The sequence below is a fragment of the Dendropsophus ebraccatus genome, chromosome 12 (assembly GCF_027789765.1).
Source record: "Dendropsophus ebraccatus isolate aDenEbr1 chromosome 12, aDenEbr1.pat, whole genome shotgun sequence".
NCBI lineage: Eukaryota > Metazoa > Chordata > Amphibia > Anura > Hylidae > Dendropsophus > Dendropsophus ebraccatus.
Window position 1 is genome coordinate 36045518 of NC_091465.1, and position 23232 is coordinate 36068749.

Consider the following 23232-nt stretch of genomic DNA (forward strand, 5'->3'; position numbering starts at 1 on the left):
CATCCACTCTTCAAAGATTGCCTCCCGGTAAGACGTATGTGCGTCCTGCTCTTTGAAGACGGATCTTGAAATGGGGTCATTCATCTATGGTGGCCGGGCATCCGGGAGATCTAAAGACCGGGCAACTGATCTCCCGACACTACTGGTGGCCTAGCCTACTCTAAGATGTCAAGGACTTTGTGGCTTCCTGTACCATCTGTGCCAGAAAAAAGTCCTCCTGTCAAAAACCTGCCGGCCTACTTCAGCCCTTGCCAGTTCCAGACCGCCCCTGGTGCCATATAGGCATGGACTTTGTCACAGACTTGCCTCCATCTGCGGGTAACACTGTCATTTGGGTTGTTACTGACCGCTTCTCCAAGATGTCCCAGTTCGTGGCTCTTCCGGGACTACCATCAGCTCCTCGCCTGGCCCAGCTGTTCTTTCAGCATATCTTCCGCCTACATGGTCTTCCTCTTCATATAGTGTCTGACAGAGGTTCACAATTCGTCTCCAGATTCTGGCGTGCTCTCTGCTCTCAACTCCAAGTGAAGCTGGACTTCTCATCGGCCTATCATCCCCAGACCAATGGGCAAGTGGAAAGGGTCAATCAGGTCCTTGGCAATTATGTTCAACACTTCGTCTCTGCTCGCCAGGACAACTGGTCCAGTCTGCTTCCATGGGCGGAGTTCTCCTACAACCATCTGGACTCCAGTTCCACAGGCAAGTCACCTTTCTATGTGGTCTATGGGCATCACCCTCATCCTCCTCTGCCTCTCTCTCCATCCTCTGAGATCCCAGCCGTGGAGGAATTGTTATCTGACCTGCAGTCGATCTGGGAACAGACTCGACAATCTTTGCTCAAGGCATCTGACCGCATAAAGGACCAGGCGGACAAGAGTAGAAGACCTACCACAAATTTTCTCCCAGGTGACAAAGTCTGGCTCTCGGCCAAATATGTCCGACTCAAGATTCCCAGCTACAAGTTGGGTTCTCGATTCCTCGGTCCTTTCTCGGGGCTAAAACGCATCAACCCTGTCACCTACAAACTCTGCCTACCCCCTACTATGCGGATTCCGAATGCCTTCCATGTTTCCCTCTTAAAGCCAGTGGTCCTCAACTGGTTCTCCAATAAGTCTTCGTTCACTGCTCCACAAGCCGTCTCTGACGACGTCTACATCGTTAAAGACATTCTGGCCATGAAAACTGTCAGAGGGAGACGGTTCTTCCTAGTGGACTGGAGAGGATTTGGTCCTGAGGAGAGGTCCTGGGAACCCGAGGCTAACATCCTGGACCAAGATCTCATCAAGAGGTTCCTGCAGGCAAGAAAGAGGGGGAGGCCAAAGGGGAGGGGTACTGTCACGGCCGTGGCGGCGTCCCGTGCTCTGGGCCGCCGGCGCGACCTCTCTCTGCCCCATGCAGCCGCCGGGGTCCTTGTGCAGGGACCCGGCGCTGCCACCTGTTCGGCCCCGGGGGGGCGCCTTACCTCGCCCCGCTCCTGTCTCCGTCTGTGCCGGCCGGCGCTCGCGTCCCCGCCTCCTAGGGCGCGCGCGCACCGTCTGTCTCAGATTTAAAGGGCCAGTCCACCCCTAATTGGAAGTTGCACTAATCACTCCCTAAAAATTCCAGCCCTGCCCCACTACAGGTGTTGGAGCCTCTGCATGCTTCCCATAGCGTTTGGCCCAGCTCCCTGTTGTTCCTGACCTTAGTCCTTGTTCCTTGTTCCTGTCCGCAGTCCTTGTCCCTAGTCCCTGCCCGCTGCCTTCCCATTGTTCCTGAGTCCTGTCCGCCACCTGCGATCACGCCTACAGACCTCTGCCTACTGCTCCTGCCATGCCTTGCAGGCCGTCCCTAGCAACCAAGCCAGGGGTAGCGACCTAGGGGTCGCCTGCCGCAGCAAGTCCATCCCGCCTTGCGGCGGGCTCTGGTGAAAACCAGTGGCCCCTTAGACTCCGCTCCCTGGTGAGGTTAGTGCCATCGCTAGTGACGGTTCAGTGGATCCACTACTCCAGGCGTTACAATTAGGCTATGTTCACACAATGTTTTGACAGCTTCGTTTAACCCTTAGGCGACCCTGGGCATACCCGTACGTCCAGGGACGCCTCCATGTGCTCAGTGCGGGGCCGTGCGGCAGCCGCGCTCTAAATCGCAGCGGTCCCGGATGCCGCTCGTAGTCCGGGACCGCGGCTATTAGCGGGCATGGTCCGATCACCGTGCCCACTAATAAAGTAATCGGATGCAGCCGTTCCCTGTTGTCTAGTGGGGTGGATCGCTCCTCTGGGACGTTGTCCCGGAGGAGCGATCCATACATCTTACTCCTTCCGGGAGCGCAGCAGCCGGAGGCAATCAATGTGCCTATCTCATCGATCTATGCTGCATATCAATGCAGCATAGATCTCAATGAGAGATCAGTGTACTTATACTAGAAGTCCCCCATGGGAAATAACCCTAACCCCAGGGGGAATAACCTTAACCCCAGGGGGAATAACCTTAACCCCAGGGGGGCTTCTAATATAAGTGTAAAAGAAAAAAAAAAGGGTTATTTTCAATAAAAAGCCCCCTCCCCTAATAAAAGTCAGAATCACCCCCCTTTTCCCGTGTTATAAATAAAAATAAATAAATAAATAATAAACATGTTTGCTATCGCCGCGTGCGTAATAGCCCGAACTATTAATTAATCACATTACTGATCTCGCACGGTAAACGGCGTAACCGCAAAAAAATCCCAAAGTGCAAAATTGTGCATTTTTGGTCGCATCAAATCCAGAAAAATTGTAATAAAAAGCGATCAAAAAGTCTCATTTGTGCAATCAAGGTACCGATAGAAAGAACACATCATGGCGCAAAAAATTACACCTGACACAGCTCTATAGACCAAAGGATAAAAGCGCTATAAGCATGGAAATGCAGCGATTTTAAGGAACATACAGTATATTTGTTAACAATGGTTTGAATTTTTTACAGGCCATCAGATACAAGAAAAGTTATACATGTTACATATCGTTGTAATCGTAACGACTTGAGGAACATACACTACCGTTCAAAAGTTTGGGGTCACATTGAAATGTCTTTATTTTTGAAGGAAAAGCACTGTACTTTTCAATGAAGATAACTTTAAACTAGTCCTAACTTTAAACAAATACACTCTATACATTGCTAATGTGGTAAATGACTATTCTAGCTGCAAATGTCTGGTTTTTGGTGCAATATCTACATAGGTGTATAGAGGCCCATTTCCAGCAACTATCACTCCAGTCTTCTAATGGTACAATGTGTTTGCTCATTGGCTCAGAAGGCTAATTGATGATTAGAAAACCCTTGTGCAATCATGTTCACACATCTGAAAACAGTCTAGCTCGTTACAGAAGCTACAAAACTGACCTTCCTTTGAGCAGATTGTGTTTCTGGAGCATCACATTTGTGGGGTCAATTAAATGCTCAAAATGGCCAGAAAAAGAGAACTTTCATCTGAAACTCGACAGTCTATTCTTGTTCTTAGAAATTAAGCCCATTCCATGCGAGAAATTGCTAAGAAATTGAAGATTTCCTACAACGATGTGTACTACTCCCTTCAGAGGACAAACAGGCTCTAACCAGAGTAGAAAAAGAAGTGGGAGACCGCGTTGCACAACTAAGCAAGAATATAAGCACATTAGAGTCTCTAGTTTGAGAAACAGACGCCTCACAGGTCCCCAACTGGCATCTTCATTAAATAGTACCCGCAAAACACCAGTGTCAACATCTACAGTGAAGAGGCGGCTGCCGGATTTTGGGCTTCAGGGCAGAGTGGCAAAGAAAAAGCCATATCTGAGACTGGCCAATAAAAGAAAAAGATTAAGATGGGCAAAAGAACACAGACATTGGACAGAGGAAGAGTGGAAAAAAGTGTTGTGGACGGATGAATCCAAGTTTGAGGTGTTTGGATCACAAATAAGAACGTTTGTGAGACGCAGAAGAAATGAAAAGATACTGGAAGAATGCCTGACGCCATTTGTTAAGCATGGTGGAGGTAATGTGATGGTCTGGGGTTGGTGCTGGTAAGGTGGGAGAGTTGTACAGGGTAAAAGGGATTCTGAATAAGGAAGGCTATCACTTTGCAACGCCATGCCATACCCAGTGGACAGCGCTTGATTGGAGCCAATTTCATCCTACAACAGGACAGCAGAAGCAGGCAGCTGGTATTCTATTGGTAATGGAGTGGCCAGCGCAGTTACCAGATCTGAACCCCATTGAGCTGTTGTGGGAGCAGCTTGACCGTATGGTACGCCAGAAGTGCCCATCCAACCAATCCAACTTGTGGGAGCTGCTTCTAGAAGCGTGGGGTGCAATTTCTCCAGCTTACCTCAACAGATTAACAGCTAGAATGCCAAAGGTGTGCAATGCTGTAATTGCTGCAAAAGGAGGATTCTTTGACGAAAGCAAAGTTTGATGTAAAAACAATGTTATTTCAAATACATATCATTATTTCTAACCTTGTCAATGTCTTGTCTCTATTTTGTATTCATTTCGCAACGTATGGTGGTGAATAAGTGTGACTTTTCATGGAAAACACTAAATTGCTTGGGTGACCCCAAACTTTTGAACGGTAGTGTATATAACAAGTCAATTTTACCCCATGGCGAGCGGCGTAAAAACTAAAAAAAAAACAAATAAAAGAAATGCTTTTTTTTTTTTCAATTTCACCACACATTGAATTTTTTTCTGGTTTCGCAGTGTACTTTATGAAAAAATTCAGCCTGTCATTGCAAAGTACAATTAGTGGTGCAAAAAATAAGGGCTCATGTGGGTTTCTAGGTGAAAAAATGCAAGTGCTATGGCCTTTTAAGCACAAGGAGGGAAAAATGAAAACGCAAAAATTGAAATTGGCCCGACCCTCTAAGGGTTAAAATGACGGACGTCATTTAAAGTCTAAAATACCGGACGCCATTTAGCTGTCTAGCCTCCCCTTAGTGCAATGACGACTGTTGGTAAATTATTCTAGTTTGGGGTTACTAAGTGACCTTTACTAAAAATTCCATTGAATTCAATAGTAAAAACAGAGAAAGAACAGTGAAAAAAAGAAAAACTGTGTGTGAACAACTAATATAAAAAAAGTCCGCTGTTTGCAATAGACGCCTGAAAATAATGATCATGTTCATTATTTTGACGGCCGCGGTAAAAACATCCGTTATTCAATACATTGTGTGCATTTGACGTCCGTCTTCCAATTGACTTCAAAGCATTGCCATTGCAGTCAGTTAAATTGCGGCAAAAACAGACGTTTTTTTCAATATCAAAATCGGTCGCCTTTTCTTTATTTTTGACGAACGCGAACAGCTGAACGGCACCAAAACAGCTAAACACCTGCAATTGTTTAACTGTTTTAGCGGGGTTTGTTAAGGTTCAATTCGTAAGTTTGTGAATTTTATGTCAACAATTTTCGAACGAAAGTTTGCTCATCTCTACAAGTAATGTCTTGCAGTTTTGGGCTATGTTCCCACACAGTATTTTTTTTCTCAGTATTTTGGTCAGTATTTTTCAACAAAAACCAGGAGTGGATTAAAAACACAGAAAGGTTCTGTTCACACACTGTTGAAATTAAGTGGATGGCCGTCATTAAATGGCAAATAATTGCTGTTATTGTATAATGATGGTCGTTGCTTTGTCATTAAATGATGGCCATCCACTGGGAACATAGACTTTTTGTGTTTTCAATCCACTCCTGGTTTTGGTTGCAAAATACTGACCAAAATACTGTGTGTGAACATAGCCATATCTTGTATTCCGGGTGATTATTGATGAACACAGTTCTTTTAGTCCATCTGCACGTTCTATGTGGTTACACAACTCGCATCAAATGGATTTATGCTTTTAAAGTGAAAACTCCCAGGAAACAGCAGTCACATACAGTATAAACCCATGTTACTATTCCTTTGATTGTAAAGCCTTTATCCTCAGTGCTCACATAAATGGAGACTTTACCACATTAGCTAATGGTCTGGAAGGATTACTTCACAACAACATCTACTTAAATACTTGGCAGAACCCTTAAAGGGGATTGGTGGAATTCTAAAAGGGAGGCGTGAAGGAAAACACCATAGTAGTAGTAGTAGTAGTACACATTGTTTCACATTTCAGTACACACTATCTTCTTAATGTGACAGACATATGATAAGACTGAAAGCAAGGTAGAAGTTTGTCGCCTCCATTAGAAGAACAAAATAAGGATTTTGGAAGATTTTTGTTCTTTGGTACAACAATGATTATATCCTGGATCCCGATCAGCAGCTTCTTCCTTATTCTCCTCTGTTCAGGTAAGTACTTTGTAGTTATCTGATAACTGAGAGAGTGACAGAAATTTCTCATTTACTTCTATTTAAAAAAAAAATCTTTCAGGACTTACCAGCTGCTGTATGTCCTGGCAGGAAGTGGTCAAGAGAACAGGAGAGGTTTTCTATAGGCATTTGCTACTGATCTGAACAATTCCTGTCACAGTCAGAGGTGGAAGCAGAGAGCACAGTATCAAACGGGAAATAATACACCACTTCCTGCAGGACATACAGAAGCTGATAAGAACTGGAAGACTTGAGATTTTTTAATAGAATAAAATTACAAGTTTCTGGTACTTTCTAACACCAGTTGATCTGAATTTTTTTTTTATTTTATTTGCAGGGCTACCCCTTTAACGTTTTCCAATTATTATTTTTTTTACACTAGATTCATGTTTTTCATTGATCAATATTTTTTTTTATTTTGCCATGTTTGCTAAAAAAAAAAGTCTGTTGAAATTGAAACTCTGCGACCCAAAGTTTAATATTTAGCCAAAACCAGAAGTGAGTCCAAAACACATAAAAAAGTGCAAATTCACTATACAGACACACAATATTTAGAGACTCATTTCCAGCCTATAAAAATAGTAGATTTTACAGGCAAAATAAGGCTTTTTAGACCTTTTTTTTCTCTGCCGTTTAGACCATTGTTTGAACTGGTTCTTTATAATGTTTTTTTATGTTGGTTTTTTTTGTTTATTTTTTTTTTTGCTACATTTGCTACAAAAAATGTTGAGGTTTCTGGGACATTTATGTTCTAAAAAGTGAGAAAAATATCCACAAGATGAAAATAGTTCAAAAGAAGACCTTTGTACTTGGTTGGGAAACTGGTAGCAGTGGGGTAGCTGGTCGACAAAATATACTATGCCCAGACAGCCCCTTTAGTCTTTAATTTATAATACTTAGACATAGAAGACATGTAAACTGACAGAAGGGTTCCTATTGAATTTAATACAATTCAGTGTGTGTGTGTGTTTGGGGGGGAAATAGCCATTGTTTGAGGTGTAAATTAGACTTTTCTGAATGCTTAATATCTCAATACCAGGGTGGGTGGTTCAATCCCATGCCCGATGTGCGTCTGGAAAAATGTGGGCCTCTCAGCAAATTTGATGTGGCACGTGGAGGCTGGGATTTAACTAAGACTGGCAAACAGGTAGTCTTGATAACCCCAAACCCCATCGTTTTTTCATGTTGGTTCCACTCTTGGTTTTTGCTCAAAATACTGACCAAAATGTGGAACCAGTCTTATGTACATTTGCTGAATGGTTTAGGATTTAAGAGGCGGTGCCGATTTGAAGTTGCCGAGGTGATAAAACCCCTTTAAAAGAAAATATTTAAAGGGGATTTTAAGAAGGTGTAGGTGTTGAGGGTTACAAATTCGAAGTGGAAACAATTGATGATTTATTATACAAAATTTCCTAATTCAGGATAATAACAAATACAGTTTACATACAATTTTAACATTAACATGTTTCCATGTTTTCTATACTTGATATAAAATATGTTATATGTATCTTATTTTTTCTGATTGAGGAACCCAAGAAACTTCTAACTTTAAGCATTCAAATACTACTGAAGTGCATCTTTTCCACTCCCTTATGAATGGATATGAAGCTAAAGTGAGACCTGTTCAACATTGGAAAAAGTCTATCAGTGTCCATATAGACATAACTATTTATGCCATTCTCTCTGTGGTAAGTTTACATGTTCTGCTATCAGCCAATAAATATACTATATGTACAGTGTCCATATCAACAAGTTCTGTGCAATATCAGATTCAGATAAGAAAGGAATTGAAGGTCATTGATGTAACCCAACTTCATCCTTTGCCTCTTTCTTACTATATTTAAAAGGAAATTAACAGCAGTTTATGTTCCCATAAGGCAGCAGTGGGGAACCTTTTTCCTGTTGAGGGCCTTACAAAAATATCATAATTTTGCCTTCTAAGGCCCCGATACATCGACACCCCCAATGATGCCCCTAGTATTGTAGTTAACCCCCAATGCCTTTAGTATTAAAGTTAACCCCCCCATTATGCCCCTAGTATTTTAGTTAAAGGAGAAAATAATTTCTGTCTGGAGTTATATTTACCCGTCCAGATGCCCGCGAAGCGCCACAACCCGCTCCAGATCTACTCTGCAGCTATGTCCCCTACCGGCTGATGGATGCCTGCTTCGCTCAGCCGGTCAGTGACTGGGGCGGGACACCGCTGCAGTCACTGATTGGCTGAGCTAGCTAAATGCCACCCTTCAGTGACGTGTTAGCCGGGTCTTTACATACCCTTAAGTCAGGAAAAGGCGTCATCGGGCACGGTTTGAGAGTCCAGCGATGCAGCGCAGCACGGGCACAAGGTCTATAGGCATACTATAGACTATAGACTTTACCACCATGTTGCCCCTAGTATTGTTATTAACCCCCAATGCCTCTAGTATTGTAGTTAACCCCCATGATGCCCCTATTATTCCACAGGCCATCAGAAGATCTCTGCCATAGGGGATGCTGGGGGTAAAGTTAATTTTGAAGTTAGCACAAGCCAAAAAGACAGAAATGGCTGCACATCGCACCCATGGCTGACACGAAAGCTTATTCAGCTACATTTAAAGCCAACATCAGAAGTTAGTATATAATTTGGCCAAACCATATTGCCTCATGTACCACGTGCAGGTCTTCTGATACACATGAGTCCCTAACCAAAAAACATCACTGTGCCGGTCAGCGACCACAATCCCCGCAAAGCGTGTGCAAGCAGAGAAGGGGGGCCACGGAATGGCCCTGCAACCCCATTGTCACAGGACCAGACCCTAAAGGGCCCCCCCAGACCCCGCAGGCGCCACTGGCGGAAAAAGTGGACGCCAAGCAACACAAGTGTGAACAAGCTCTTACCTCTCTCCATTCCTCTGCAGGTAGAATGGGAGAATACTAGGAGTTCCTCCCCTTATGTACACAGGTGCTTCCTGCTAATTTGGATCACATGGGTCTTACAAAGCACGAGTGCTAGCCACAATGAAAAAAGGGACAGAATACATAAAATATGCATAAGCCAAAAAGACAGAAATGGCTGCACATCGCATCCATGGCTGACACGAAAGCTTATTCAGCTACATTTAAAACCAACATCAGAAGTTAGTATATAATTTGGCCAAACCATATTGCCTCATGTACCACGTGCAGGTCTTCTGATACACATGAGTCCCTAACCAAAAACCATCACTGTGCCGGTCAGCGACCACAATCCCCGCAAAGCGTGCACAAGCAGAGAAGGGGGGCCACGGAATGGCCCTGCAACCCCATTGTCACAGGACCAGACCCTAAAGGCCCCCCCCAGACCCCACAGGCGCCACCGGCGGAAAAAGTGGACGCCAAGCAACACAAGTGTGAACAAGCTCTTACCTCTCTCCATTCCTCTGCAGGTAGAATGGGAGAATACTGTCTTTTGCCATTCCGTCTGCAGCAGCTATGGTGAGCGCAATACCTCATCCAGACTTGTGCTGTTTGGGGGCGACCTTCTCCGCCGGCGGTGCTGGCTGGGTTCTGGTGTGGTGTTTTTGGGTCTGGTCCTGTGACATGGGGGTCGCAGGGCCGTCCCATGGCCCCCGTTCCCTGACTGTGCCCGCCTGCGGGGTTGGTAGCCACTGACCGACACGGTGTGGACTTAGTGTAGGGACCCATGTGTATCAGATACCTGCTCGCGGAACATGGGGCAGTGTGGCTTGATCAATTCATACACAAAATTCTGATGTGTTTTTTATTCAGCCTAGGGGCACTAGTATCAGCCATAGGTGTGAGGTGCAGCGCTCTTTTTGTTCCCTGAACCGTATTTTGTTTCTCTCTTTTCTCCGTGTTTTTGCACTCCTCCTGGCAACCCACATGACCGCAATTAGCAGGAGACACCTGAGTGCACATGGTTTTAATCCCTCCTGTCTTTTCCCATTCTGTCTGCAGCAGCTATGGTGAGCGCAATACCTCATCCAGACTTGTGCTGTTTGGGGGTGACCTTCTCCGCCAGCGGTGCTGGCCGGGTTCTGGTGTGGTGTTTTTGGGTCTGGTCCTGTGACATGGGGGTCGCAGGGCCGTCCCATGGCCCCCGTTCCCTGACTGTGCACGCCTGCGGGGTTGGTAGCCACTGACCGGCACGGTGTGGACTTAGTGTAGGGACCCATGTGTATCAGATACCTGTTTGCGGTACATGGGGCAGTGTGGCTTGATCAATTCATACACAAAATTCTGATGTGTTTTTTATTTAGCCTAGGGGCACTAGTATCAGCCATAGGTGTGAGGTGCAGCGCTCTTTTTCTTCCCTGAACCGCAATTTTGAAGTTACGTTGGATTCTTCTAACAATCTATTAGCATCTCTTTATTAAACTAAAATTCCACTTGTCCCTCCATCTCAAATGTGTGATCAGTCGTACATCCACAATCTCTTCATTTCTCACACTTTCACCTTCCTGGGTCTAACATAACCATGACCAACACTCACCAACAAAACCTTTATATAGCGCTGTGTTGCCTTTTAAGGAGAAGTCTGGCAAAATCCGAAATTAAACTGCCGACAGTAAGTGGGGGAAAAATAATAAAGAAAGTGTACTGCAGAGCACGGCATCACCTGGGTCCATGACCCTGCCGGATGTCATTTTCTCACAGCTTCAGGATATGTCACAACCCAGTGGGAAAGGATGGGAAATAGCCAGATCAGCCAGTCAGTGAATGCATTGGTTTCCCGTCCCAGTCACTGACTAGCTGAGTGGGGCATCTATTAGCCGGGTCGTGCCAGTGAATATGGGAGAGAGGGAGAATTTGGGCTCCAGCAGCAGGACATGACTAGCAAGGGCATGAGAACTGGTAAGTATAGGTTCTTTAGCAGGTTCCCCAAGCCTTAACTGATCTTTTTGTTTTGGTCAGACTTTTCCTTTAAGTGATTCATACTCCCTGTCCTGGCAAAGAGAAAAAAAATTGGCATTCTCTTAAAGGAAAACATATCCTCCAAATCCACGGCTACCCTCTAAAGGTCTAGTTTCCCTTTCCTCGTCTACTTACAATTTCAGAATCTTTTTCAGGTTAAGATCCAACATCTGGTATTAAAAAACTGTAAAAATTAAAACATTGCCTTGCATTCCCTGCTACTGCCCTTACACAGCTTAGTACAGCAGTATTAGACTGTCCTCGGTACTCTCTCTGTCTAAATAGCCTGACCCATGCTGTACGCAGTGCAGAGAGCACTGGTCACAGTACAGGAATGCTACTGCATGTACAAAGCTACTGTTTATGGGTGGCACATAGCAATGTTTGTTTAAGAATCAGGGCTGCCTGTTTAGGGTAATATTTTATAAAGGGAATAAAAGACATTAAAGAGGTAAACAGGAGAATTTTATTTTTACATCAATTGGTGTCAGAAAGTTATAAAAGTTTGTAAATTATTCCTATTTCAAGTCTTTTGGTACTTATAAACTTCTGTATGTCCTGCAGGAAGTGGTTTATTATTTTAATTCTGACAGTATGCCATATGCTGTCACCTCTGTCTGTGACAGGAACTGTCCCAAGCAGGATAGATTTTCCATTGCAATTTGTCACTGCTCTGGACAGTTCCTGTCATTGACAGAGATGGCAGCAGAGGGCTCTGTGTCAGACTGGAAGAATACATCACTTCCTGCAGGACATCCAGCAGCTGATAAGTACTGGAATATTTCAGTTTTTATACAGTAATATACAAATCTGTATAACTTTCTGACATCAGTTGATTTGTTTTCCTCTGGTGTACCCCTTCAATTAAGTGTATTTAAAAAAAAAAATCTCAAAGTCATGTCATATAATTATATAATTCTATTATGTATTTTTTATTACAAATGTCTCTGTCTGAATTCATAGGATGAGAAAAATCAGTTGTTGACTACACACTTCTTATTCAATCGGGTAAGAAACAATGTGCATCTTTTTGAATTATGTCACCTATAAATGGACAAATTATTACTTCATAGTAACTCTATAGTTTCTTAAAACCACTAACACCACTAAATAAATATACAGAAACTATATATAGAAACCTTGTATGTATTAAAATTGATCTTTCTTAATTTATCATCGTAAAAACACATAAGCATTATGAAAATAACAATGCTACTACACCCATGCAGAAAGTCCATCCAAGAGAGAGGTTTCTAAACTATGCATCATATTGTCAATATAGCTATATAGTACTTTATAATAAAATTTATATCTTAAAGTGAAAACAATCTTCACTAGTAAAGAGGAACATACATAACCATATAAATGATACCGTAGAGCACTCGTCCCCCAACATGTTTCACTATGGCTTTGTCAGGGGGTGTGGTCTATTAGCAGTCTAGGTCAGACTTAAATACCATCCCTGAGCAATAGCGAAACGTTTGCATGTAGACTTGTATATAAATATTTCGTTTATTCAGAGAAAATTAAGTTAGTGTGGTCATTCTAAGGCTATGTTCACACACCATACTTTTTTGTAAAACAGCCATTCTTTTAGAGTAAAGCAACAGCTGTTGTTATGTATCCAACTATTCCATTGCAATAAATGCAAAGAATGGCTGTTTGTACACACAATGGAGCAAACAAGGCTGTTGTTCGACAGAAGAAGTAAAAATAATGAACTGATTATTTCCCGCCATTGTCTATGGACTTCAATGCATTTTTTAATTTGAAAAAAACAACAAATGTTGAGTGCCAAAAAATGGCTGTTGTTTATATGTTGTGTGAACATACTATAAGGCTATGTTCACACAATGTCAAAAATGAAGAAAAAAACATCCGATTTAGCTATTTAAAAAAATGTCCGTTTTTGCAGCAATTTAACTGACTTCAATGCAATTGCATTCAAGTCAATGGGAAGACGGACGTCCTATGCACACAATGTATTGGAAAACGGACGTTTTTGCCGTGGACGTAAAAATAATGTACATGAACATTATTTTTGGACGTTTTTTGCAAATAGCAGACGTTTTGTATTAGTAGTTCACACACAGTTCTTCTATTGTCACCGTTCTTTCTCCGTTTTTACTATTAAATTCAATGGATTTTTCAATTAAGCCACAACCAAAGGGCAATTAGTAACCCCATACTAAGATAATGTGCAAATACCCATCATTGCACTAAGGGGATGCCAGGCTTCGAAAAACGTCCGTTATTTTAGACTCAAAATAACAGACGACATTTTAAGCGGAGCTGAAAAAAAAACGTTGTGTGAACATAGCCTAAAGGTGGCCACACATATTCAATAACTGATAAGTTATCTCTCCTGTCCTTCCCATATCATCTATCGGTGGACAAAACCCTACACTGACAACCATTTATAAAACATTAAATAATTTTACAAACCTATACATATTTGCTTTTGCCATGTTTGTAACTAGTACCCAATCTATAAAACTATATCTGTATTTAACCAGCATGGTGAAAACTGTAAAATAAAAAAAAGAAAGCAAAGAAACAATGTTACAATTGCGCAATTTAGTTTAGTTAGGGGAAAATAATGTAAAAGTTATTGGTCTTGGAATTCAGATTTTCACAGTTTTTATGTGTTTTTAAAAAGTATTAAATGTAAATGTAAACCCTTAGCCAGATTTTAACATTTTATTTTTATCTTTGTTGAGCAATGAATAGCGTATATATATATATGTATATATATATATATATATATATATATATATATATATATATATATATATTATTTTTTTCATTTTCTTCCTCAAAAAAATACATAAAAATAAATCAGTAAGTTATGAACCTGAAAATGGAGGCATTGTAAAGTACAACCTGTCCTGCAAAAAACAAGCACTGACATGTCCAAAAGAGTTAAAACTCTTATGCTGGGTTTACACGGAACGATAATTCGCCCAATCGAATGATTAACGATTTTGAAGCAACGATTTGGTTTTTATAACGATCAGCGTTTAGATGGAGAAAAATCGTTAGAAGATTCGTAAGAAAAATCGTTAATGCGATCGTTTTTACGATCGCTTAAGCCCATCTTTTACATAGGGTGAATCTTTGAAAGACTGTTTACACGAAGCGATCTACGAATTTTTTGCGAACGACGAACAATGATTTAAGAACATGTTAAAAGATCAAAATGAACGATTTTTCACTCATCGCTTGATCGTTTGCTGTGTTTACATGGAACGATTATCGCTCAATGCGATCATTTTTGCGAAAATTCGCCCAATAATCGTTCCGTGTAAACGTAGCATTAGAATGCGACATTGAAAGAAAATAGACACTTATGGTACTTTTACACGGTGCGATAATTCGCCCGATCGCACGATTAACGATTTTGAATGAACAATTTTTTTTATAATGATCAGCGTTTAGACGGAACGATACATCGTACGGAAAATTCGCTATGCGATCGTTTAAGCCTATCTCACACATAGGTAAAATCGCTGAAAGAATGTTTACACGGAACGATCTGCAAATTTTTTGCGAACGATCAACGATGATTTAAGAACATGTTGAAAGATCAAAATGAACGATTTTTTGCTGGTCGTTTGATCGTTCGCTGCGTTTACACGTACGATTATCGTTCGAATTCGACCGTTATCGTGCAAAAACGAACGATCAATCATCCCGTGTAAAAGTACTATTATACCCAAACTGGATTTATCACTAAAGGGATAAGTAACTAAAACCTTTACTTATAATCAGAGTATAAACTGTTATTTATTGTATTACAATATATTGTTTTGGTTTACTACCTGGTTATTTGCATTCATTCTGTGTTCTTTTAAGTACTGGAAAGATGAATTTCTACACTGGAATCCAGAGGACTTTGACAATATGACAATTATTTCCATTCCTAAGGAGAACATCTGGGTCCCAGATATAATGATTAGGGAATTGTGAGTATGGTTGCAACACACTTTTTGCATAAATAAATAGTTAATTGTAGGACAAATCATGCAATTTCTATTATTATTATTTTTTTTACTATTAACAGTCTGCAAAATAAAATAAAAATACTAGTGGGCATCATAGTGTGAAAATTTCCTAAATTTTCTGAGTCCTCAAAGAGTTATTTAGTGAAAGGCCTTATACTTACAGGAGAACTACGGGAAGGGCACTTTTTTCAATGTGGCCAGATGGTGGGTGAAAAAAAACATCCATTTACTTCTCTGGTTCCAGTGCTGAAATACACAATCTGCCGCTCTGGTGCCATGCTGGTTACTGGTAATGAAAAGGGGCTGGGAACGTGATGTGGCAGATCTGCTCAGCCATTCAGCGGCTGCAGCATTGTCCCTCATCTGCCAATGAGTTGCTGAGAGGGTCTGTTCCAGGCCCCTTTTCACCACCAGGAATTGGACCGGGAGTAAGGACCGAAAACAGCGGCTCGTGGGCGTCAGCGCTGGAGTCGGGGAGGTAAGTGGATGTTTTTGTTTTCACCCACCCCCTCCCCGGTCATATTGAAAAAAGTGTCCTGCCTGGAGTTCTCCTTTCAATCTAACTGCAAAATATCCTCCTGATGAAGATCACCACTGAGAAACTTTTTTATTGACCCAGATTTATCGATATGTCAGGCGCAAAAATGTGTATGGTTTTTGTCTTAAACAGCAACCAATCTCAGCGTCTTTTGGAAAAGGAAAGCTGACCTATGATTGGTTATCTGTCCAAGACAAAACCGGACACATTTCTGTCTCCGATAGATTGATAGGTGTGGGCCATTGTGTCTTCATGCACAATCAGGTGGACAGGTTTGAGTTAAGATGTGAGCATCAACCAATATTTAGCAGGGAATCATTGAGTAATGCTATGACTTTTTCTTCCCGCAGTGTGGATTCCGGAAAACCCTTAGGACACAGTTTTGTCTACATTAAAAACACGGGACTGATAAAATATCATAAAACAAACAGGGTATCTACCATGTGCATGTTTCACATCTACTTCTTCCCTTTTGACGTCCATAACTGTACTTTGAGCTTTCGCAGTCAGCTACACACAAGTAAGTCATGCCTTTTACCATAATATATACAAAATCTGATTTTATATGGGACATAATCTATACGAAAAATGGGGCATCCTGGTATTTCTGGGGTTACGTACCCTTTCTCCGTTTTACTATTAAATTCAATGGACTTTTCAATTAAGCCACACCCAAAGGCCAATTAGTAACCCAAACTAGAATAATGTATCATGTACTAAGGGAAGGCTAGACAGCTAAATGACATCCGTTACTTTAGACTCAAAATAACGGACAACATTTTAAGTGTAGCGTAAAAAATGAAAAAGGTTGTGTGAACATAGCCTTACTATGTTATGGTGGGACTATCTATGGCTATTATGGGATGTTATCAATTGTTTCTGTTTTCAAATATTGTAAAAAAAATGTTGTAAACATCATAACACATGGTAGGTGTGGACCTTGTTGTGATTCTTTATTGGGTCCGGAAACATCATGTTACACCTCAAAGTCTGATTATATCTAACATGATGGTTTGTGTCTCTTTGGTTACTAGCCGAACACATCAATATGTCTGCAGGCAGAACAACAAAAGATATGAAGAAGGAATTGAGTAAATTTTACAATCAAGGAGAATGGGAGCTTGTCAATGTATATCCCAGTTATGGGCTAGAGACTGATGGAGAGGAAAAGTTTGCAGTCCTAAGGTTTCATGTAAGTTATCTCAGTAGAAGTGATTGGATATAGTGCACTATGTTACATCATACTCTATCTAGAAAATCTGCAACTAATTCACAATATCTGAACAGATTCTTAAAGCGACCATCAGTACATTTGCTTTAATTTTTTCACATTGATAGAACGGCGATGGCACTGGGAAGTCTGCGCCATGGTCCTTTTTTTAAACCGCGGCCCGGTTCTCATTCTATTCCAAGGCACCTGCTCAGGCTGAAGCACTGGAGGTGGGCTGGCCCGCACCCAGTGGAAGGGAGAAAAAGGACCGCAGCAATGCCTTCCCCGCGCTGGTACCATTTTATCTATGGGCAAAACTTAAAACGAATGTACTAATGGTAAATTAACTTTAAAGAAGGTTTGTTCTTTAGACTATGTCATTGTATTAGAAGACCCCAAGCAATCAACAGTAAACAGTAGGTTCTTCAAGGGGAATTCTGGCATATATATATATATATATATATATATATATATATATATATATATATATATATATATATATTTTGCCAGGACTTTAAAATAAATTAAAAAAAAACCCTATACTTAACCCCATTTCCCGGAAGCTCCTGTTGTGGCGCCCTCCATTGTCCTGTCTGCTTTCAAGATGGGACTGAGCAGGATCTGCCCACTCAGCTGTCTGCAGCAGCGTCCCATGTGGCCAGCTCTAGCTACATACAATCTGTGCAGAAGCAGTTTCTCACATATTTCATGGTGATATATGCAGAATTTCCTATTACAGAGGCATTTTCCAATAGAATATTTATTCTAGTGGAGAATTTCTTGATAGAATTTCACTATATGGTGGAACATGGATCAATATGACACAGTAGGGATTCTATGCCCCTTAAAGGAGTTACATTATTAAAGTACAATATACAGTAATAAAAAAAACATGAAAAACATGCCTGATTTCTTCTGAATTGTCATGAGGTGAACATGGATGTAGTGGATAACATTAGAAGCTATTCCAGGGAGCAATGTGTAATGGTTGTGGCCTTTCCTCTAGGGAGTATGCTTTGCTGCAACTAGCATAGCCTCCCTAAGTAAAAGCTAACCTACTGATATATATATATATATATATATCATCAGGCCAGGGTTTCCCCAGCTAATCAGCCTTTATTGATAGAGCTCTTTGTCTTTGTGTATAGGGAGAGATCTATCCGTCAAGGATGGTGGGGTAGGGAGAGGTCGCCGCAGACTACCCTGATCACTTGTGGTGCAGGCAGCCTGAAAGCGATTGCTTCTTTTATGTTACTTAACCCTCTTCTGCCGCTGCACAGTAAATTAACGTCAGCCTATGCCTGATGCTGCAGCGATGTTAATTTATGATCGAGGATAACACAGGCGCAGAAGCTGCGTCTGTGTCATCCGCAGCGGGTCCCGGCTAACAGTGATAGCCAGGGACCCGCTGCAACTCTCAGCACCGGAGCACCGATCCAGTGCTGAGAGATAACCCTATAGATACTGTGGTCAGCACGAGTGCAGCATCTATAGGGCTCCTGACAGAGAATTCTCCCTCTACAGAGGGAGAATTCTCTGTCCGGGGTCCATCTGGGCTCTGCGAAGTGATCGCAGAGCCCTGATGGTAGCCATGGAACCCGGAAGCCTCAGGCTTCTGGTTTTCTGGCTATGGAGGCTGGCGGGGAGAGGGAAAGCAGGCTGCCCTCCGGGCATGCAGCCGTGCACTCTGCCCCCTCCCCTCTCTCCCCTGCCGCTGTCACAAAATTGTACTTATAGTACTTATAGGACAATAGTATATTTTTAACATATAATTTTTTGTGCAATATTTTCTTACAGATCATCTTTAAAAGACACCCGCTGTACTATGTTGTAAACCTGATTATACCCAGCATATTACTCATGATTTTGGACATTATTGGATTCTACCTCCCTATTGAGAGCGGAGAGAGGATTACATTCAAGATCACTCTCCTACTGGGTTATTCGGTCTTCCTCATCATAGTCACAGAAACATTACCTGCTTCAGCTCACACTACTCCTATAATAGGTATAATCATATATCAATCATATAATACCCTTTTTATCTTCATCATAAAAAAATATATTTTGTTGCACTTTCCTATCGGGACTCTTTGCGACAGGTTGCACCAAGGCCATAAATATAAATCTCTCAATTAAGCTAAATTTTTGTATAATAGAAACATATAAGACTGGCAAAAGAAAAGACCACCGGGTCCACCTAGTCTGCCCTTTAAGTATTTCTTTTCTTATTATCTTAGGATAGATATATCTATATACCAGGCAGGTTTACATTCACTTATTGTAGATTTACAAACCACATCTGTTGGAAGTTTGTTCCAAGCATCTACTACTCTAAGTAATATTTTCTCACATTGCTTCTGACCTTTCCCCTAACTAACCTCTCACTGTGTCCTCTTGTTCTTGAGTTAATTTTTTTTTCTAAAAACACTTCCCTCCTGAACCTTATTTAGTCCCTTAACATACTTAAAGATTTTGATCATGTCCCCCCTTTCCCTTCTTTCCTCCAGACTATACAGATTCAAGTCCTTAAGTTTGTCCTGATAAGTTTTATGTCTGACACCCTCCACCATTTTTGTAGTCCGTCTTTGGACCCGTTCTATTTTATTAATGTCCTTTTTTAGGTGAGGTCTCCAGAACTGGACACAGTATTCCAGGTGTGGTCTCACTAGAGCTCTATACAGCGGGATCACAATCTCCCTCTTCCTACTGGTTATACCTCTAGCTATACACCCCAGCATATGATTTTATATATACAGCCCAGCATACCATTATATATATACAGCCCAGCATACCATTATATATATATACAGCCCAGCATACCATTATTTATATACAGCCAAGCATACCATTACATATATATATATATATATATATATATATATATATATATATATATATATATATTATACACAGAACAGCATACCAATACATATATAAAGCCCAGCATATGATTTGCTTTCCCTACCACCTGGCTGCACTGGTGACTCATTTTAAGGCTATGTTCACACTATGTATCTTTCCCGTTGTAGTGCGAACCGCGAATATACGCACGTAGTTTTGAGGTTGATGCGTTCGCTTGAAAGTATACGATATACGCCCGCACAGTTCACACTACGTATGAGCTTATGGCCGGATCGTATACGGCGCCGTGAAAAATGAACAAGACCATTGTTTGAGGACGGAAATGTTCGAACTCACGGCCGTGGTTTTCCATGCGGTCCCGTGCGAAGTACTTATTTCAGCCAAATTGAACTTGATTTTTCGATCCAAAAGTTTCTGTGAGTTTTATTGGGCTGGGCGAAGATTTCCAAGTAAATGACCTGTTTCAGATCGCTTCGAAAAAAGCTTGGGAAGCAGAACTGTACTACGGGCGTATGTTCGTGGTTCGTACGCATCCGGCCGCATGTCGATTTTTCCTACGCCCGTAGTTTCAGCCGCACATGTACTGCGGCCGGAATCGTACGCAGTGTGAACATAGCCTAAGGCTGTCAGAAATCACTACCCCTAATCCTTCTCTTCTGACTAGATTAGATGGACCAGAAATGAGGTCTTCTTCTGCTGACAATCTGCCCCTCTCTCTCTCTCTCTCTCTCTATATATATATATATATATATATATATATATATATATGTAATTACTGTGTTCATTTACATATTGCTTTGTGATTTGAACATCCCTCTAGATTCCTATTTCCTGGTCTGTATGGCTTTACTTACGATAAGCTTGATGGAAAGTATTTTTATAGTCCGAATAGTCAGTAAGAAAAATATCAAGACTAAAGTTCCTAAGTGGATAAAGAGATTGGTTCTAGAAAAATTAAGCATCTTGGTTTGTATGAAAGACAAGAACTGGCCCATCAAGCCAACGCAGACGTTACCTGATACACTGCAAGATATGGAGACCACCAGTAATGGTGAGTAGATGGCTGCATATGATTAAACACATTTAGTATTTAGAATAGTAAATCTTTAAGGATTTCATGACCTCTCTCCAAAAGTAAGCTACCAGCTGTTTATTTGGAAGTAAGGCAATTCATGGTGTAAACCAAAACTCAAAGGGTCCTTTTACATTAGGCCATTTTCAGCCGCGATCAGCGAGACCGGCATTCATTTTCAGTTCCTTTAAAATTAATCAAGCGGTCAGGAAGCACAAACAATCCTTGTATCATTTGTTCAGCCATGGAAAATAACAACACAAATATAATTATATCTGTGCTGTCAGTTTCCAGATCACACACGCAGTGCATACTTACCTTTTGCACTGCTGCATTATCTGGCATCTTCATGTTCTTTATTCCAGACTGGCAGTGTCACAGACGTGGGTCGGTGACATTGTCAGCTTCAATCCTGCTCTCTGACCGCTGCTATGCCTTTAGGCTGACATCCCGCCTCCTCCAGCTGCCAATCATTCTAAAAGAGGCAGTGGCGACTGGAGAGCGAGACGGGAGTTGACAGTGTCACAGATCCGCATTTGTGACACTGCCAGCCTAAAATCAAGAATGTGAAGATGTTGGATCACACAGCAGTGCTGTAGATAAGTAGGAGCTACTGTTTAAAGGGGTTATCCAGTGCTACGAAAACATGGCCACTTTCTTGCAGAGACAACACGACTGCAATTAAGCTCAATTCAATGGAACTGAGCAGCAAAACCCCGCCCAAGCTGGAGACAAGAGTGGGGCTGTCTCTGGAAGAAAGTGTCCATGTTTTTGTAGAGCTGGATAACCCCTTTAAGTGATCTGGAAATTGACAGCACTATACATGCGTCTCCGTGCTATCTGTTTTCCTCTTCTACCCGACACACATCTCTTATTCACAAAGGGGGGAGTGTACCCAATAGCAATAAATTTAAAAGCCCGAACAAAAGATGCCATCAGCCGAGGATCCCAATTCTCAGCTGATCACTGTCACTTTTACACAGGCAGATTATCGGTCAAAAGAGCGTTTCTAGCAATGCTCCTGGCCAATAATCAGCACATGTAAATGGCCCTTTAGACTAGACAGTTGACATATGTTCCAGATTTATCAATTTAGATTTGAAGAGTTTTAGTTAATTCCCCTCATTGTGTTCTGGTGCCTTTCTAATCTTGGCCAGTATTATTTTTTTCAAATATTTGCTCTACAGTAATTCTTCTATGGGAGAGACTAAGTATGTTAGCCTTCACACCCCATACGCTTTAGAAACCCTTGAAACCCAATGACCCTGTTGTTAGTTTACCATGTGTTCTTCCTTGAATGTCTGTTGATAGGTACTAACTATTACATAGTCACAGCACCCTATAGGACTTGCAATTTTGAAAATATTCTGACCCCCCCATCTGGACATCCATCATCTAAAAAGTCGCTGAGATATTTGCCAGCTTTCCTGATTCCATCACATTAACTACAAGAACTATTAAATTATTGTTTTTGTCATAAAACAATCAGTGTCATTCACTTCACCGGATCTTACAGTTGATTGATGTATAATTGTAAAATTAAGTCTGCAAAAACACAAAAGCGCCACTTTGGGAATAGTTTGGTGAATCTGTAAAATCCCAATTTTAAGATTGGATAAAAATCCTTATTGTAAAGCTTTAGTTCTTCTTTGTATATACAAGTGGTTTCAGGATTTTAGCCATGAGGTTTCTATTATTGTTTAAAGTTCAGAGTGGCAAAGCTTACTGCATTACCGCTGCAATACATGCAAAACAAACAAACAAAATAAATAAAGAAGTAAATAAATACAAAACAATAAAATAAAACTATTCTCGAAGAATGGTTTTGCCAAATCACATCCTGCAAAATAAAATACAAATGCTACCTGTTAAAACAGAGCTTCACTTCCCGTCAATCGCGTTTCTTTATTGGTTCGTTGGGTTACTATTACCTTTGAGACTAGATTTCGTAAATAGCAGGACATAGTTATGTTCTATTCTTGTATTTTGTTATTTTGTTTCTCTTCGCAATTGGAAAACTTTGTAACCTTTCGCTTTCATTGATACAGATGAACTGACTAAATACACTGAAAACAGTGAAACCTCCACACAGACACCTGCGGTTATTAAAGAACGCACAGAGATACTGGAAGGCATCTTCAATGAGGTTGTAACCATCCGTCAGTATATAAAGCACCAAAATGAAGAGCGAACGTCCAAGGAATGGCTGCTGGTCGGATATGTACTTGATAAATTTCTTTTCTGGTTGTATCTGATAACTGTGATGGCTTATACTGTTACCTTGACAATATGTTGGTCCTATCATATAGCCGTGTAACATTGTTATAACTTTCTGCATGGAAAGTATATGTGGATATCAG

At 41.3% G+C, this 23232-nt stretch overlaps 1 protein-coding gene across 1 annotated transcript; it reads left to right on the forward strand.

The window, feature by feature from the left end:
- The first annotated feature begins 284 nt into the window (after nucleotides 1-284).
- On the forward strand, nucleotides 285-23189 carry LOC138768686 (5-hydroxytryptamine receptor 3A-like). Its single transcript, XM_069946638.1, has 9 exons — nucleotides 285-444; nucleotides 7818-7978; nucleotides 12147-12191; nucleotides 15039-15148; nucleotides 16076-16245; nucleotides 16760-16917; nucleotides 18733-18943; nucleotides 20621-20851; nucleotides 22921-23189. Exons 1-9 carry the CDS (start codon nucleotides 285-287, stop codon nucleotides 23187-23189), a joined length of 1515 nt encoding a protein of 504 aa, XP_069802739.1.
- The last annotated feature ends 43 nt before the right edge of the window (nucleotides 23190-23232 follow it).